At 36.4% G+C, this 19,319-nt stretch overlaps 1 protein-coding gene across 7 annotated transcripts in view; it reads right to left on the minus strand.

The window, feature by feature from the left end:
* Positions 1 to 19,319, minus strand: part of LOC124556761 (nuclear factor 1 X-type) — a 587,449-nt gene that overhangs the window by 48,931 nt on the left and 519,199 nt on the right. For all 7 annotated transcript variants that reach the window (XM_047130767.1, XM_047130763.1, XM_047130765.1 and 4 more), the window contains 2 exons: positions 4,757 to 4,959; positions 3,234 to 3,351 (listed from right to left, as the gene is read on the minus strand). In XM_047130767.1, the coding sequence (XP_046986723.1) occupies positions 3,234 to 3,351; positions 4,757 to 4,959 (321 nt within the window). The remainder of the gene's footprint in view (positions 1 to 3,233; positions 3,352 to 4,756; positions 4,960 to 19,319) is intronic.

Below are 19,319 nucleotides of genomic sequence, written 5' to 3' on the forward strand. Positions count from 1 at the left end.
TTTTGTTATAAAGCCGACAGCATGAACTGGCAATCTCCAGTGGCAGACACTCACCTGAAGATGGCTGAATGGTTGCCAGCCAAAATATTGTGGCAAGAAGTCAACATTATCTGGCTGCAATCCTGAAACCTCAAGGAATATCGTTAGAGATGGAAGAAGTACAAAATCAGTTGACTGATGAAAAAAACCCTAACTTGACTTCAAAGTAGTTTGTATAACCTTACAAAAGTCTAAGTTAAAGTGGGGAACTCAGTCCCCCCACAATGTATCACTGCAGCATCTCTCACTTAATGCAACAGCGATTCTTGTTCTACAGTTCTCTTGTCTAAAAATGGCTCATGGTATGGAGTGTCTTGAATCTGTTTAGAGCTATTCTATCCTGATATATTAGTTTACAAATATATGACACACAATGCACAATCTCTTGGGACACTGTTACAGTCCGTGAAAATATGTACTAGTCTACTATAGTGAAACTTCACGGCAAGAATTTTGTGAATAACTTTTTCATACAATGGGTGAGAATTCTTTTCTCATCTGACACAATCTGCATGATGTCCACGTATGACTTAATAAAAATATTTCATGAGTTAAGAAAAAAAATTACTCTGAGTAGTATGCGAAGTATCTACTGGTTCATTTTACTCATTTCAGAAAATGTACAAACCATAATATTAAGAAGACAGAAACTAATAAATAACCAAGAAAGGTTAAGTGTTTTTAAAAATACTATTGCAGCAAAACGTTTATTAGACTATGTGGATTGAAGCAGTATCAGCCTTGTCAATTTCATATACTTGTATACCACATTTGTCTTACTATGAACATAATGACATTTTCAGAGGATTTATGCAATTAGAATAAAGCTTATAGGTAGGTAATGAACTAAAATGAAAGTAAATGTACAGCAACAAATCATAACTGTTTTGTTGCTTCAAAAGAAAATTTGTACAACTCATGAGAGAACACAAATATCTAACCAGAATGACAACCGTATAATTATACAGACCATATTTCCATAAAGCATATTATATACATGTCATTACGCTGAAAAATAAGGTATCATTCCACAACTTTTTCTGCAGTGACAATTTAAATAGGTTGCAGCTCCACCCTGTACATTTGAAATATTTCATTGATAAAGTCAACAAGTACAGGATGCATTTACAATAAAAATAAATTGTTTCTAAGTTTCTAGCTTCAGAGAAATAGAAAAATAAGGTATATTTCACATTATGATTAGATGAGCTGAAACGAATTGTAAGGCAAAATTGTTTACTAAGTGAACAAGGTCTTGAACAATTAATGAATTCATTGAAGATGAAGGCTTACTATATTTCTTCAATGTAGTTTTATGAAAAAAAGACACAAATGTGATCTTTACCTCTAATCTATCAGCCAGTTAAAAAAAAAAAGAATACTAAAAGTAAAATGTAGGACAAAAGGAGGAGTACAGGCTGTAGCTGATGAACAACAAGAATGTACAAGAGAGCCAAAAGATAATAAATAGGAATTGATGTATAAATAAAAATAGCAAACTTTGGCAAGGAAAAGAAATGATTTGAAAGAGGAACAATCAGGAGACTAAAATAAAACAATCATAGGATTAAATGAAAAATTTGTTACAGAAACTGATGGAGAAGACATGATGGTATAGATGAGAGTTTAAAAATAAAAGCAATGTACTGATGAGAGAGAAGGAAATTATAGTTTTGTAGTAGGAGATATGAACATACAGGATTTATGAATCTGAACTGGCAGTAATTTCTAATACCAGTCACATCTACACACTTCTTATTTGAAACAGCCATTATGTTCCAGTTGTTACAATAATACAAGTTACTATATTCAAATTATAATGCTTTTGGATATTTTATGCTTTGTGGGTCTTAAAAATTTCTCTCTCCAGAAATTCCACAACCAACACAACCTCACATAAAATACTACACCATCCTTATTAACTTTGTTTGCTTTGAAGATTATTGCAACATGAACAGTTAGCTTCAGATAAATAGAAATTATAGCTATTTGACTTATTCCAAAGTTTTTAATTGTTGTAAGAGAGGAATATGTTAACTTATATCATTTTCATTCACGATAACTATGTGATTACACGAAGTGCTGAATTTAAATTCTGCATAATATGAAGTTTTAGCAATTTCCATATGAAATATTACCAGTTAAAAGAAGTAGTACGGATATTTACTGACAGTTTGTTGTAATTTGATGAATATGATTGACAGGCAAACTTGACTTATTCTCTTAATCCCAATGGTATAAGCAACTTAGACCTAAAAAATTGGCTGTTTACATTTTTAAATTGTTTCTTCTTCTTCTGTATGTATCAGACTCTAAATGATATGAACTTTCTACATTTTTACAAGGTATCCTGCGAATGCCAAATTTTCCCCATTCATAAACTGTGAAATGCTTTGCATTGTGTCAGAAATCATGAAAACAAAAATCATATAGTATACAAGTGGTTTCAAAGATGATAGCACATTCTATCAACCAAGATCCTGAACACTAAACACAGTGCTTGAAAACAAATTCATTCTCTCTCTCTCTCTCTCTCTCTCTCTCTCTCTCTCTCTCTCTCTCTCTCTCTCTACTCTCTCTCTCTCTCTCACTCACGCACACATTACAATAAACTTGCATTTGAACAGCTCATTCTGTGAGAGCATTAATACAATAATGAGAAAATATCATCAGTCTCAGAGATAAAACATAACTGTAGTCACTATATAATATTAAACATGCAATGATTATCAGTTATAATATTACTTGTTTTCACACTATAAGTTGGAAATTCAGTGCCTACATAAAGCAGTTTTGGACAAATAAATTATTGCTGCTTTTGATTTATAAATTTAAGTTTTTGTTTCTATGGAAACATTTACCAACTATGTCTTGTCAAGAAAATTAAAACACAGTAATAATATTCTTATTTAATGCCTGATCATGTTTTCAGCTACTCCACTCTGTGATCCAAAAAACTGGACAATAAAAAGATGTTTTTGAAACTTTTCACAGTAATTTAATTAACAGATGAACACCATTTCATGCTCTACTTTTGTGAGTAGGGAAAGAAAGTTAACTTTAATATCATAGTAAATAAAATGATGTAACAGCTCACAACAAGAAAAAAATGTTTCAATATCTTTTCACTACGAAAAATATGAAAACTATTGTACCACTGTGGCAAAGAAGAAAAAATCCAAATAGAAGTTTACCTGTAGATCGAATGATTGCCACAGGTCGAGCCATGGGTGGGGGAGGTGGGGGTGGCAGCATTGAGCTAGGGTAGTATTGAGACAGTTTTGATGGACTCCTTGATGGACCTGGCTGAGACTGCAACAAACATCCCAATTATAAAATCAGATAGATTGCAATACACAAAAAAGGGCGCACACAGTTAATTTTCTGGAATATTATGTCAGTTTTGAATGAATAAAAGGTTAACAGTACCAAGTAACTTCTAGATGACTATTTAAGTTGAATGTAACTATGTGGTGGAACTTATGGAGAATTCAGAGAAGCTAAATAATCTTGACTGTTTATGTGTCTTTCAAAGCTGGTGAGTCATTATATGATACAAGAATAATGCCACTACACCACAAATGGCCAGAATATATCATGCTTATTTGATATTATTGTGTATTCGGAAACAAGTAACTGCCTAGTCTTCAAGCAAATAGCTCCCCTCAAGGATTTACGCAGAATTATTTTGAGAAATATAGGAATTCTTTGCCAATGAGGAAATTTTGACCATAAATTATATAGAAAGTGTTTTCTAGCATTTAATGAGTTAGAGGCTGTTTTTCCTAAGCAAACATAGCTACTATTAATTTTAATGTATTTATTGAATATAATCAATCTCTCTCTCTCTCTCTCTCTCTTTCTTTCTTCCTTTCTTTCTCTTCACACACACACACACACACACACACACACACACACACACACACACACACACACACACACACAAATGAAAAATCTGGCTACACTTCATAATGTTTCTGATAATTCAAATTGTATGTTATTATTGAGAAAACATGTATAATGAACATTTACTAAGAATGAGACTCTACTTTGGATTTTATCCACTATTCTCAATAATAGCTCATCTATTGAATATTGTCATAAATTGAAGAGACAGTTGTGAAACAGAGAATACTTTAGTACTAGTATATAAAACATTATTTGCCTTTACGGTATAGATAAGAGACAGTAACAAATTTTGAAATGCATCTTCACACAGAAAAGTTATATTTATACACGAAAAAAAAAAAAAAAAAATAGCAAGTTGTCATATGAGGAACAAGTCAAATAATTAGAAATTTTGAACAATAAGTAAATCATATCAACACCAAACTAAAATATTTCTTGACATACTCCACAAATTTTGTTTTATTGTTTGATAATTTAGCTCATTTATTGTTTTTTCATATCACTATAGTAAATCAACTTTCTGTATACATTACTCCAATGTAGTGTTCCTATACTTGTAACATATTAATTAAGATTTCCTTAATTAATAAATTACAAACTTTCTATATGTTTGTTATTCTGCTCTTTGGTATAAATTTAATTTTCTATATTATCTCTGAAGATGTACACCCAGCCTTTTTGTTATTATTCGGATTTGTAATTCAATAAAAACATTATGAATCATTTACTACAGTTTTTAATAAATATGGTAATCTGATAAATACTATTTTAGTTATTAAGCCAAAAATTTAGCACCGCAAAAACCAACCTGACTCCCTTGTTGCGTATTTTCAGCTTCTTGACACACAAAGGTAACAAAATCAGACAGTGTGTCATGCCCATTTTCAGGATATTTTGTTGGACTGTGTTGAGTGTGGTTGGGGCCAGATGCTTGCTGGTAGAAACTGGCAGATGCACTTCCACTAAGACTTGAGGAAGCTATGGATGTCACAGAACTGTGTTGCTGCAGACCTATAAGATATGCAGCTGTTAATATTTGTATTGTATCATACTGAATCATATCAAGAGATGAGATAGGTAGATGCTAATCTAGAATATAAACATTTAGCTACAAAAACTAAAATGTCAGATCGACCTCAGAACATCTATAAGCACAATTCCAACTACATATTTCAAAAGCAAAGCAAGACAAATAATACACATAGTTATAGAATTATGGCCATGCTTTTAGTATGTCCAAGGCTCCAGGATTACAGTCAGTGAAGCATCAGAAAAACAGTGAACTTTATCTTTATTTTATCCAAATATGTCAGTAAAGTTATTTGTAAAGTGAAATGCTGTGCAACTGTTGTGCATAACCAAACTTTTGGTAGAATTGAGTAGTTTTCAATATTGTTAACACTGCACAAACCTAAATTAAGATGGATTATGTATGTGACAGCTGAATCTACTGTGCTATCAGATACATTAAATTTCACACATATGTTACACGGGATGAACAAACACGCGGAACCATCAGAGCTACAAGTTTCACATCTTCTTTATGCACATGAAGCACTTTAAACCTTAGCTATATGTTGAGTTGTTATGTTACTCTCTTCATTGTCTGTATCCCATCTAGGATTTTTGATTATCATATCAACATTACAGTGTACGAGTTATTAAAATTGGTGCCATTCTTGAGTTTGTATTGGATAAAATGTGACATTATTTTTTCATGTAATTAGATTCTTATTGAATTGTGTCTGATGATGACATCCTGTTCAACTAACAATGAATCATATAAAGAGTTTAAAAAGGTGGTAATGCTCACCTATTTGATCAACCTGTGGTAAACTGTGTAACTGTATTAGGAGTATTTTGTGGTAGTGTACCCATGATCATGAGCGCATGAATAAACTTATAACAATGACATGTTGGGAAGAAAGTGGAAGCTGAGAGAAAAGGGGGGAGGGAGCGAGGGAGGAAGGGGGAAGGGGGAAGGGAGATAAAGAGATAGACAGATAAAGAGAGAGAGAGAGAGAGAGAGAGAGAAGGCTACTAAAATGATTGTCAAAATGGAAACAAGTGCTTCAAATGTTACTGGAAAACTAACTTTTTGTGTTTAAAAAATCAACAATCAACAATGAAGAAACAACTGCATTAAGAATGTCTATGGATGAGCTACAATTGTAATTCACATTATCAGACAGCCACTGAGGCAAGCAGAGGAAAAGAGGAGTGTAACACTCTCAGACTGAGGAATACCAATCACTGGAAGGTGTCACTGGATCTGAAAATCTACCCTTCACAGCATTTTCAACATCATATCCAATTTCTGAGCAGACATGAATGACCAAACAATGTGAAACTAGTTCATACCAGTGGTGAAGCATAGCAGTGTATCTGTCATTATCTGAGCAACCACATAATTGCACTAAAACCCTATTGATTAAAAAGGAAAAGAAAGGTAGATTAAGGTTTAATGACCGGTGGATTACAAGGTCATTGCACAGGGAGCAAAAGCTCAGATTAGACAAGGGTAGCATTCTTTTGAAAGGAACTAACCCAGTGTGTTCTATGTAAAATTTAGGGAAAATGCAGAGAACAGAAATCCAGATGGCTAGGCAGTGATTCCACCTCTTTCAAGTGCAGCTACTTGTGAAAAAGATATTTATGACAAACTATGATTCAGACCTGAAAGTATTTTCTTGGCTCTAAAATGAGAAGAAAACCATATATAAACACATGCCCTAAATCCCTCCAGTTTCAAATTAGCAGCCCTTTGATCATATATGAATGAAAAGATTGTCAAGAGACATACATGTGTGCAAAGTCAGGCCAAAAACTGAGTGAGTTTTACATGGGAAACAGGTGCCAGCTGTGCCAGTCTAAAGCAAAATGAGCTATCTAGGATACCAATGGTGGGTGTGATGAAATGATCTTTTTCATGTTGGTTGTATCATAACCACCTTACTCACCATTGTGGAAACTACCAGAATTTCTCAATAAAGAAATTAAAAAAAAAATGTTTTAGTTATGTAACACCAACTATTGGTGCAAGATTTTATGTGGAATTACACTACTTACACATTTAATACAATTTTTAAATTCCTTTTTGGGTTACTACAAAGCCTAATGTAGTCTATGCAGTACCATTCACAAACTTGTACTGAACTGGGTTGAACTCATTTGGAAACAGTATTTTGAAACCGTGTGTATGAAAGAAGAATGAAAACGAACATGTTCCCAACTTATCAGTGGATGTTGTTCTGCAATAAAAAGGCATTAGGCTATGTTTTTAAACAGAATTTTCTTCTCCTTTGGTCTTAGCAACACTGTTTGCATCATTATAAATCCAGCACCTCATTATAAATCTAGCACCTTGTATTTCAATCTCTTTCTGTTCTGTACACCAACTGCATCATTCATGTCTACGACATCTGTCATGTCATTATGCATTAATTGCTTAAAATTACATTTTAGAAGTTCAATATCTGTACAAGATGCACTAGAAATTTTCTATCTCTGTTTAGAGTACAGACAACTTATTTCTGCTTTCTTGTATGCATTAAACACAACTGGCTAATTCAGATGTGGACTTATAGCTGCATTTTCAATGTTTGACCAGAAAGACTTATTTGCACTTATTCATTCAATATTCAGTTTTAAAATTTATTCCTTGTGTCATATGATGTGCTATCGGCAAAATCAGAGAAAACCTACATGTTTTAAGGAAGCACACCAAACAAAAATTTAGTAAACTGCAGGGGATATGAAGCTAATATCATGGAACACCAACTTTAGCCTTGATAATGGGCTCAATTTGACTAGAAAGAGAGTCCAAAAGTTCCTTCAGGTAAGCTATATCCAGCTGAAGTCACTCATTGGTGATTAGATCCCACAGAACTGTAAAGTTGTGGGGATGTTTATTGCTACATTTCACCTGCTGATCTGAACAATCCCAGATATTTTCTGTGCGAATAAGATAGGGTGATTTAGGGAGCCAGTTGAAATGTGATAGGGTGCCTGAGTGTTTCTCATGCCAGAAATGTATGCAGGCATCCCTGTGAATGTTACACACTGAGGGTCAAATGCCTCATCTGGCTGTTAGTGCACTTGATGCCTTGCATCATGTGAAGAAACGCAAAATTGCAGCTTGTCAGAGATTAGAATGCAGCTCCAGTCAGCTATTGTCCAGCTTCTGTTGTTATACGGCCCACTCAAGACATGTAGCTTTATCAGCTGCTGTGAGCAATGGCCTTTTGCAAGGTTTGCAATTCCAAATGTTCATTTCATGGAGTTACCTTCACAATGTTTGCTTGGAAACTGGTTGAGATGGCTCTGAATTCACTGGCAGCTGCAGTTGGTGTCAGGTTTTAAACCAGATGTCACTGAGACGATATGAGACTCACCTCCAGTACCTGTCATTTCATCACACATTGGTATCCTAGATACAGTCAATATTGATACATCAACTAATCATGGGAGGTCATGGGAATACTCAAATATGATGGTTAATTTCTGTCATATCTTCATGTTCAATCCATTTCACTGTGCTGATTCGATATAACTGACTGGCATATACACAACACTTCACTGGCATGGCTTACGGTGGTAGAGGGTCACATGACTGCCTGGTACTAGCCCTAAACAATTTACAATGCTAGACAGGGACCAGTGTGGTCTTTTAAGGAAGTGGCTAACATTTTGTTGAAACAATGGAAACTCCATGTTGGAATACCAATAACATAAGTAAAAAGATACATTACTAATCACTGTAAATATGACACCTTGACTTGCAGACAGGTGCAACAAAAAGAGTGATATACAGGCCAAAGCCTTCTTCAGAAAAGGTAACAGAAACACACATACACAATCATACACACAAACAAGCACACCTCACACACACAACTGCCATTTCTGGCAGCTTGGACTGGTTTCGAGCTGCTGGAGATGGTGGCCGTGTCTGCATGAGATGTGCTTGCTTGAGTGAATGAATAGGTGTGTTTGTTTTTCTGAAGAAAGCTTTGGCCAAAAGCTAAATGCGTAAGACTTTTTTTTTGTTATGCCTGTCTCCAGCTCAACATGTCATCTTTACCATTAGTAGCATTCTATCCTTTTCCGTGTATTGTTAACGTTTTGTCCAGTTAATCTAGTACCAAAGACTAGTTCTCCTGGCATATACAATCTGTATATACACTCCTGGAAATTGAAATAAGAACACCGTGAATTCATTGTCCCAGGTAGGGGAAACTTTATTGACACATTCCTGGGGTCAGATACATCACATGATCACACTGACAGAACCACAGGCACATAGACACAGGCAACAGAGCATGCACAATGTCGGCACTAGTACAGTGTATATCCACCTTTCGCAGCAATGCAGGCTGCTATTCTCCCATGGAGACGATCGTAGAGATGCTGGATGTAGTCCTGTGGAACGGCTTGCCATGCCATTTCCACCTGGCGCCTCAGTTGGACCAGCGTTCGTGCTGGACGTGCAGACCGCGTGAGACGACGCTTCATCCAGTCCCAAACATGCTCAATGGGGGACAGATCCGGAGATCTTGCTGGCCAGGGTGGTTGACTTACACCTTCTAGAGCACGTTGGGTGGCACGGGATACATGCGGACGTGCATTGTCCTGTTGGAACAGCAAGTTCCCTTGCCGGTCTAGGAATGGTAGAACGATGGGTTCGATGACGGTTTGGATGTACCGTCCACTATTCAGTGTCCCCTCGACGATCACCAGTGGTGTACGGCCAGTGTAGGAGATTGCTCCCCACACCATGATGCCGGGTGTTGGCCCTGTGTGCCTCGGTCGTATGCAGTCCTGATTGTGGCGCTCACCTGCACGGCGCCAAACACGCATACACCATCGTTGGCACCAAGGCAGAAGCGACTCTCATCGCTGAAGACGACACGTCTCCATTCGTCCCTCCATTCACGCCTGTCGCGACACCACTGGAGGGGGGCTGCACGATGTTGGGGCGTGAGCAGAAGACGGCCTAACGGTGTGCAGGACCGTAGCCCAGCTTCATGGAGACGGTTGCGAATGGTCCTCGCCGATACCCCAGGAGCAACAGTGTCCCTAATTTGCTGGGAAGTGGCGGTGCGGTCCCCTACGGCACTGCGTAGGATCCTACGGTCTTGGCGTTCATCCGTGCGTCGCTGCGGTCCGGTCCCAGGTCGACGGGCACGTGCACCTTCCGCCGACCACTGGCGACAACATCGATGTACTGTGGAGACCTCACGCCCCACGTGTTGAGCAATTCGGCGGTACGTCCACCCGGCCTCCCGCATGCCCACTATACGCCCTCGCTCAAAGTCCGGCAACTGCACATACGGTTCACGTCCACGCTGTCGCGGCATGCTACCAGTGTTAAAGACTGTGATGGAGCTCCGTATGCCACGGCAAACTGGCTGACACTGACGGCGGCGGTGCACAAATGCTGCGCAGCTAGCGCCATTCGACGGCCAACACCGCGGTTCCTGGTGTGTCCTCTGTGCCGTGCGTGTGATCATTGCTTGTACAGCCCTCTCGCAGTGTCCGGAGCAAGTATGGTGGGTCTGACACACCGGTGTCAATGTGTTCTTTTTTCCATTTCCAGGAGTGTATATAATAAGTACATAGCTTCCATTTAAGACTGAAATAACATTTGTAGTGTTAATGTTTGATTAAAAATAATAGAGGAAGGGTGTACATCCTTAATAAAGAGTAGAAGGCCTGAAATGCTTGGAGTTCCAGCAGTTACCCTGTAAGAGGACAGACAGCTTGACTGGAGAGATGACACATACAGGTAGCAACCAACAGATTTGGAGCTAACCATCAATATCTCCATTTGTCTCCATCTATGACATGGAGATTTAACCCAGTTCTAAGGACTTATATTCTTGGAAAATGCACTTCATGGTATAAACATATTTTACTCAGCTTGGTTTTCTACGTTCTATGTGTTTATTTGTCCATGGAACAATAATATTCGCTATGGACTACCTCATGAAAGTGACTCAGTAAATGAAGAAGTGTATAGACAATTAGTGCACCAAAAATAGTCCAATAACCAACATAAGTTTTACAGAAAATCATCATACTAGAAAAGCAATTAATTATGGCACCACACTATAAAGAATGCTCAAGTGCCAGTATTTAAGACCAAACTAAGGGTATTTTAATAAAACGCCATTCCTATCCCGTGAACAACTTTCTGAATATGCAAAAACAGTAACTGTTTTTTAAATTTAGACTGATATACTAAATGTACATAGTAGGAATATGTAGACAGCCTAACTTCTTTGTTTGATTGTACTGAAGGTCACGTTATGTTCTTCTTGTCTGTCCTATACCACTTTAAACTTTGTGCTGTGTGATAAAGCTGAATCAATAAATGCACAATGCAATTTTAAAAAAAAGTCAGCTCTTTCATTGTAGGAATATGGCCTGCTATGCTGAAGAGGTGTCATATTTAATGCAGTAAAAAGTGGATCTGAAATTAGTGGGGGCTTTGGCCAGTATTATCACTGTTGGTGTGTTTTTGGATGAAACTTTCCCAGTCAGCAATATCATTCTGTGGCGATTTTGTTGACAGAAAGATGTCAGTTTTTATTTTTTTATTTTTTATTATTATTCACAGAACCGAGATAAGAAAACGAGCTTCAAGGATGGAAAACGAATTTTGAAACATAAGCATGATTAATATATCAAAAAATTTAATGTTCTAATATTTTCATACTGACACTAATTTTAATTTTTAAAAAGACATTGAATCGGTTGACTGTTGGTAGTTTCTCACCCTCAAGAACTAAATAGCATGTTCACTAAACATTTTCAATATTATGATTTATCTAAATTGAGTACAGCTTACTGACTGTTACATTCATCTTGTTGTGAAACATACAGATTACTCATTAATTTGATTCTAACCAGGAGAAGCAGATCCTGACTCATCTGACATTTAACAGCAATGCTCTCTTGGAATTGGTGTATAATTTTTTTGGCTTGTTAGTTCCTACAAGAAGAATGTGTCAATTTGTGTGTGTGTAAATATGTGTGGTGAAGAAGAAAGGGGGGAGGGATGCTAAGTCTATGTTTACTGTGCTAAGAGATGTTTCAATCATTGATGTTTTAGTCATATTATTTCTGATGGAAACTACAGCTAAACATAATACTTGCTGTATACCACATCTGAATTAATATTTAAGAAATACAAATTTAATTGCAGAATGCTTTTTAAATGGCTGAATGTATGTACTCTAGAAAAAGATTGATATAATCTGGTATTTCATAACAAAGTTGAACAGTATTACTGAAACTAACATCTTTTGAGTAGTTAGACTGCATCCATTCCTTATCAAATGTCTCCAAAATTTATTGTTTTGACCCATCTGTTTAGATCTTCTTTAGGAGTCTTCTGGTGTTCCTTGGGGGATGAACACTGTTGAAAATCATGTTGCATCTATTTATAAAAGGCTCCTACTTCTTTGAAGGTGTAGAGTTCTTGGGTAAAGGTCTTCAGGCTACTGATTGTTGGACCATTGTCACTGGGCAGGTACTCATAGTAAGTATTGGAAGAGAGGTTTAAATATTATGAAAATATTATAGTTGTTCTGCACCAAGGTGGCTTACTGATGGTTGTTTACATTTCTTGCATACTGTTGCTGGGTTGTGGAACACCAGGAACAATGTGAGCAGGATGTGGATTTTAATAAAACATGAATACAAGTAAACAAAAGTAATGTTTATAGAAGAAAAGTCTGCAATTTCAATATAGATGATGGCTACAGGATTCCAGCTACATGGTTTCCTACCATTACAGAAATAACAATCCAGCCATGGTACACACAGAACATTAATAACTTGGTGACACAACAGTAATAATATTTTGATAATATTTCCCCTTTCTTTTAATGACCGCTTTCAGTACCTACTAACTAACAATGACCCACCAATGACAGTCAAAAGATTTTTCCCCATAATTCCACTTCTTCAAAAATGTGTGGAAAAACAGCCTTTTATGTGTGGCCACAGCTGTGATTTCTGACAGTGTTTGGGTATCTGGAGACACCTGAAGAAGATCCCAGTAGAGGGGTCAAAATGGCAAGTTTTGGAAAAGTATGAGGAGTAACACAACATAGCCTAATAAGTCAGAAAATTTTACCTTTCATGACAATGTCCCCAAAAGACTGGTCTCATATGGAATAACTGAAAATTATCTTGAATATCTGCTGTGACAAATGTCTTAGTGTGAAAAGGACAATAAATTTGAAGGAGAAATTCTACATTGTGATCCTCAGTCACAGTAACTAGGAAATTGAATTTTATTTTTCAAATTTTGTGACGTAAAAATCTTAATCAATGGCTGAATAACAAGGGAAATTGTAGAAAACTTCAGATGGCTGAATTCTGTATCCTGTTTTTAAGCAGGCAACTGTGGGGTCACTTGGAAAGAAGGTTAGTGATAGAGACTTGATTATGAGAATCTTATGGGAAGTGTAAGTACAAGAGTTGAATATAAGGGCAGTTTTTGAAAACTAGAATTACGTAATTTTTTAAATCTTTTCTGTCCACAGTAAACAAAATTATAAATATACATACAGCCAGCTTAAACTATTTTTCAATGGTATACAAATGTAAAAATGAAAACGAAAATGTAGGGCTTCTGTGTGTAAGAGTATGTGAATTCATGAGATGCAGATGATCAATATTGCAACAGTGACTGGATGTACAAACTCTCCCAAGCTTACAGAGTACAGGAATAGTGGTCACTTTACTTAATTTACATTTTTCTCTAGTTTTAATGTTTTGTAAATTACTGGGACAATCACACTATGTGCTTTTTTTATTTGGGTTTACCACGTGATGTTAATTGTCACTTTGTCACAGATTGTACAGACTATGTACTAATTTCATTGTAAGAATGTACTAGTCATCACTTTTGAACATTTTTTGCTGTCGAGATTTATTTCTGAAACTATTTGCCATTATTTTAGTAACTACTAAAATAATCCTCTGGTGCATCATGCAGCTATCATAGTAAATTATATTTCACAACACATATGAACTGTGTGGTAACCTAATACAAGAATAATGTACAGTTTATCAGATACAAGAAACAACAGACTTTGAAGGACAAAACTTGTTGACTGACATGTTAAATTAAGAAAACCTAACTTTTCTTGACACATCTAATAACAACAGCCTTATGGCATGGCTACATTAAACAGATCTTCCTGCAATACCTGAGTATATTGAAACTTACAGCTATATTTTATCTTTAACAATTCTGCAATTTTCATCTAACTTACTTACACACAGCAGGGAACAAACACAAAAAGGGAAGATAGCATACATTAACATAAATTACTCTTTACCACATTAAAACTACTGTACACTTACACATTTACATAACATCTGTGCAAAAAGGATAGAGAAACAGAGCTGTAAACAGAGAAACACAGAGCATAGCAAGTGGGCATGTGCAGCATAGAAACAGCCATGTGTAGCACATTTAGAGAAACACCCACATCTGAATTTGGACATGGACACACAACATACACACATAACATGCTTGCTTAGAGATAGGCATGCGTAAATATAACACACTGAATCAATCTGATTTACCCTGGAAAATAATATACATTAAGGGGGAAATTACGGAAAATTAACAAAAATCTCAGTGATTTGATACCTCTATTATATATGCGTTGAATCACTTTACACAGAGAAAGTTAAACAAATGTCATAGAGAAATGTAAGCAGTGCAGTAATATTGTCAGCACAATATGTATCATTTTATATTTGGAAGAGTACCAGAGGTGAAAACCAATGCTATACAAGTGATTACCTTGATTAGAAATTCTTCTCTCATTTGTTACGCCATATACAGAAAAATTATTTATAAAATTAAAAATGTTCTATAATGAACCAGAAACAAACAAAAGTAGCTTTCTGCTCACATTTAGCTCCATGCTAGAAATTAAGAGTAAAACATATTTTACTCTCAGAATATAGGAGTCAAATAAGTGTTTAAGGAACTCAACAGTGACTGTAATAAACTGTAATTGACATCTAACATATGTTTTTTTCTTGTGTGAAAGAATGAAACATTTTATGGGATATACCATTTTGATAGTTTATTACATTATTGTCTAGTTTTGTAACCAGACAGGAAGAAAGAAAGATAGGGCAATGTTTTATGGTGCTTATATTTCAGAAAAATGTATATTTGGATTAAATCAATATAAGAGAAACATGAAGTAAATAGATTGGAATGAAAATACAGAATGACAACACTGTCTGTAAAATAGAGTGCTTCCTCATCACCATAGTGTTTAACATGTACTAGCTGATGTAATGTATGTTTTTGGAAATTTTACAATATATTTTTAATGAAATTTCTGTTGACTCTAGTAATATTTCTATGTATTCATTCTGTAATTATTATTGATTTCCAATTCTCTGTTACAATAAAATAGGTAGGTACAAGAGACGCATATATGCATATCAATAGAATACAGAATGTGTGTGACATCAGTGCTACCAAATATTTAGTATAATAAACAAAGAATGAACTATCTCAAACCTGTAATATTTTTGAATATGGACAGAGACATCAGCCGGGAACAGAAAAGTTTGAAATTAGGCCAGTGGTAAACTCAGCATTAAAAAGTGCTCCTCCGTCCATGGCAGCATTTAGTTCTTTTATTACCTTTGTCCCCTGTTACCATTGGTAATTACAAGAAAATTGATATGGACATTGTGTTGCTTGCTATGACTTCCAAACAAAATGCGGCCACTCTTGTATAGTTTTATTTCCTTTTTCACTAATATTTATTCGTTTAGTTAAACACTCTTAATAAAATATGCAAGACTGATCACTCTTGATGTTCAAACAGTTGTCAGATATAAACTGAAGAACACCTGTGCTAGCATTTTTGTACTTTTGAATTCCCACCTTAATAATAATTTTACAAGAGGTTGAGAAGCTTCTGCCTTTTTATGTTGAGCTTCAGTGAGGTAAGTGGGAACCCATTTATTACTAAAGGTGAAGATATTAGATAAAACAAAGATTTCAATAATTCAGGTGAAAGAAGTTTTAGTTATTTATAGTTATTTATTAGCCCCTGTGTCACACTGTAGCCATTCATTTGTTATCCATATGGTAGTGAAACTTTTTTTCTCTATCTCATTCAGTAAAAATAGCACTCAGTGGTCAAGGAATTAAGGTTTACCTCAGTAAACTTAGTTATGTGGCTGAAATATACATATGATGTATCATTGTGTAACATAATGAGACAGTCAGGGGACAGCAACAATTTACCGAGCGTGGGAAAGTAATAAGTTTTGCGAAGGAAAAACCATAGGTTCATTGAATACCAAAACCTGATACATTAGTGAAAATGTGAAATGTTTATGGCTGTTGTATTAACACTGTATCCAATTTGGTGCTAACATACAGAAAAGGAAATAAAACCTTTGCACAAGTGTGAAGGACATTTGGTGGTTAATAGTTGAGACGAGCACATATGTTTTCTGCCTGTGAGCCACACTGTTACAAATATGGATTAATCTGCTCAGTGTCAAACACTGTGTCCAACACTTCATGTAGATTAAGCAGTGACAATGATTCAGCTGGAGCTATGACCAAAACAGCTAGACACAAATGACTGTTCAAGACTTTTGTGGAAAGCATTGTGAAAAATGAGACATAAATGTGGACACTGACCAAGAACATGTAAGAAACACTCCACAAAATAGTAATGAAGTATTGGAGAATGTGTTGGAAAGGCACAACAATGGACATGATGGAAACAGATACAACGTTAATGCAGTGAAAAGAAGATAAACAGCTAAAATCATCTTGCCATATGAGATGTGTGGATGATGATAGAATACCTCAGAAACAGTAGGCATGAAGACCTCCAGCAAGGAAGAAAAGAAGTCAACCCAGAAACAACAGTAGTGCAAGACTGGCAGAGGTAATATAGAAAGATACTAGCATAATGCATATTTGTAATGCAATACATCTCTTAGAATGAGTACCAGAAGTCATTGTTATATTGTTGAGGAAAGCTAGTTATTGTTGTAGTGTTGAGGAAAGTCGTTTTGAGAAGAAAAAAATATCTCATTAGTCCTGTGATCAGAAGTGCATAATAAGGGTACTATAGATGTCACAAAGAGGACCTAGAGCCATTCAGCTAGCTGGGAAATGAAAAGATTTTTTATGTTTCATTAAAACATAGGAAGCATAGGAAACATAGGAAGCATAGGAAAAATCTTGCAACAGAATATTACCACAACCCAGAAGGAAGATGCAGAAATTTATAAGGAATGTCAAAAGTGGATGGCAGTCTTCAGAAAGAGAAAAATACGTAGAATACCATGTAGCTGTTGGTGCTTCTATGAAGAGGGCCACAGAGACAGAAGTAGGAGAGTATAAAGTCAATTGTTGAGTGGAACACCCTCTGCGATAAATGACAAGATACTTTTTGTTAACATTCATTTCTTAGTAGCCACTAGTGGGTACTGTAATGTATTGTGGAGAAAGGTAGCCCATGAGGAAACATTAAATTAGAAAAATGAAGGTGTAACTTTTATTAGACTCTGGTTCTCAATACAGAAGATGAAATGCACCATTATTCCCCCCCCCCCCCCCCCCCCCTCCAGGACACTTGCAATAGTGATGAAAACAATTGACAACAGACTAATTTCACTCGAATTTCAAAAACAACTGTCAACAGTAGCCTACAGAGCACATCAGACTTCCATATGAAACAAAAGATATATTTATCAATAGTGTATTATGTAACAAAGTGCTAGTTTCATTAGGAGAAAATGATGGGGATGAATTAGAGGTGAATAGATTCATTTTATGTCATAAACTGCCTGAAATTAATGCTACAATCTAGGAGCACCCCACTTATGAACTGTGTTTTGATAAGAACTAGCTCAGCACCAGGTACTGCTTGGGTATGTACTCTCTAATACAAAAAAATTATGCACCACAGACTAATTATTTGAATGGAACAGAAAATGGTAGATGTGATGTAATATATAGATTATATATTGATTACAATTTCTGAAAAACTGGATGATTTATTCAAGAGAAGGAACTTGACAAATTGAGCAAGTCAATAACATGTTGGTCTACCTCTTGCCCTTATACAAGCAGTTTTTTTGGCTTAGCACTGATTGATAGAATTGTTGGATGTCCTCCTGAGGGATACCATGCCTAATTCTGTCCAGTGGGTGCGTTAGATTGTCAAAATCCTGAGCTGGTTGGAGGACTCTGCTCATAATGCTCCAAATGTTTTCAGTTGGAGAGAGATCTGGAAAACTTGCTGGCCAAGATATGGTTTGGGAAGCATCAGGACAAGCAATAGAAACTCTCGCTATGTGCAGTCATGCTGAAATGTAAGCCCAGGATGGCTTCCCATAAAGGACAACAAAACAGGGTGTAGAATATCGTCAACATGCCACTGTGGTGAAAGGGAGATGCGAATGACAACCAAAGGGGTCCTGCTATGAAAAGAAATGGCACCCCAAACCATCACTCCTGGCTGTCAGACCGTATGGCAGGGAACAGTCAGGCAAGTATCCCACCATTATCCGGGGCATCTCCAGACACGTCTTTGCTGGTCACTGGGACTCAGTTCGAAGTAGGACTCATCGCTGAAGGCAGTTCTACACCAGTAAATGAGATTCCAGGCCAAGGACCTGTCTGGAGATATCCCAGACAGCGGTGGGATATCAATGTGACTGTCACCTACCATATGGCCAGACATCCAGGAGTGATGGTCTGCAGTATCATTTCTTTTCATAGCTAGACCCGTTTGGTTATCATCTATGGCAGTCTAACAGCACAGAGGTACATGAACAATATTCTAAGCCCCATTTTGTTGCCCTTCATGGCATGCCATCTGGGGCTTACATTTCAGCAAGATAATGCCTGTCTGCACATGGCGAGAGATTCTAGCACTTGTCTTCACGCTTGCCAAACCATACCTTGGCCAGCGAGGTCACTGAATCTCTCATCTGCTGAGAATGTTTGGAGCATTACGAGCAGGGCTCTTCAACTATCTCTGGATTTTAATGATATAACACACTAATTAGAATTTGTCATGACATACCACAGGAGAACATCCAACAACTCTATCAATCAATGCCAAGCTGAATAACTACCAGCATAAAGACCAGAAGTGGACCGATGCATTTTTGAACTTGTTCAATTTGTGAAGCTCCTTCTCTTGAATCAATCATCCCATTTTTCTGCAACTGTAATCATTTGTTTGTCTACACTTGTAAATCACATCTACTGATTTCTGTTCCATTTGAATAATTCCATCATGGTGTGGTGTTTTTTTTCTTTTTTGTCTTACAGTGTATTT

Source organism: Schistocerca americana, chromosome X (genome assembly GCF_021461395.2).
Source record: "Schistocerca americana isolate TAMUIC-IGC-003095 chromosome X, iqSchAmer2.1, whole genome shotgun sequence".
NCBI lineage: Eukaryota > Metazoa > Arthropoda > Insecta > Orthoptera > Acrididae > Schistocerca > Schistocerca americana.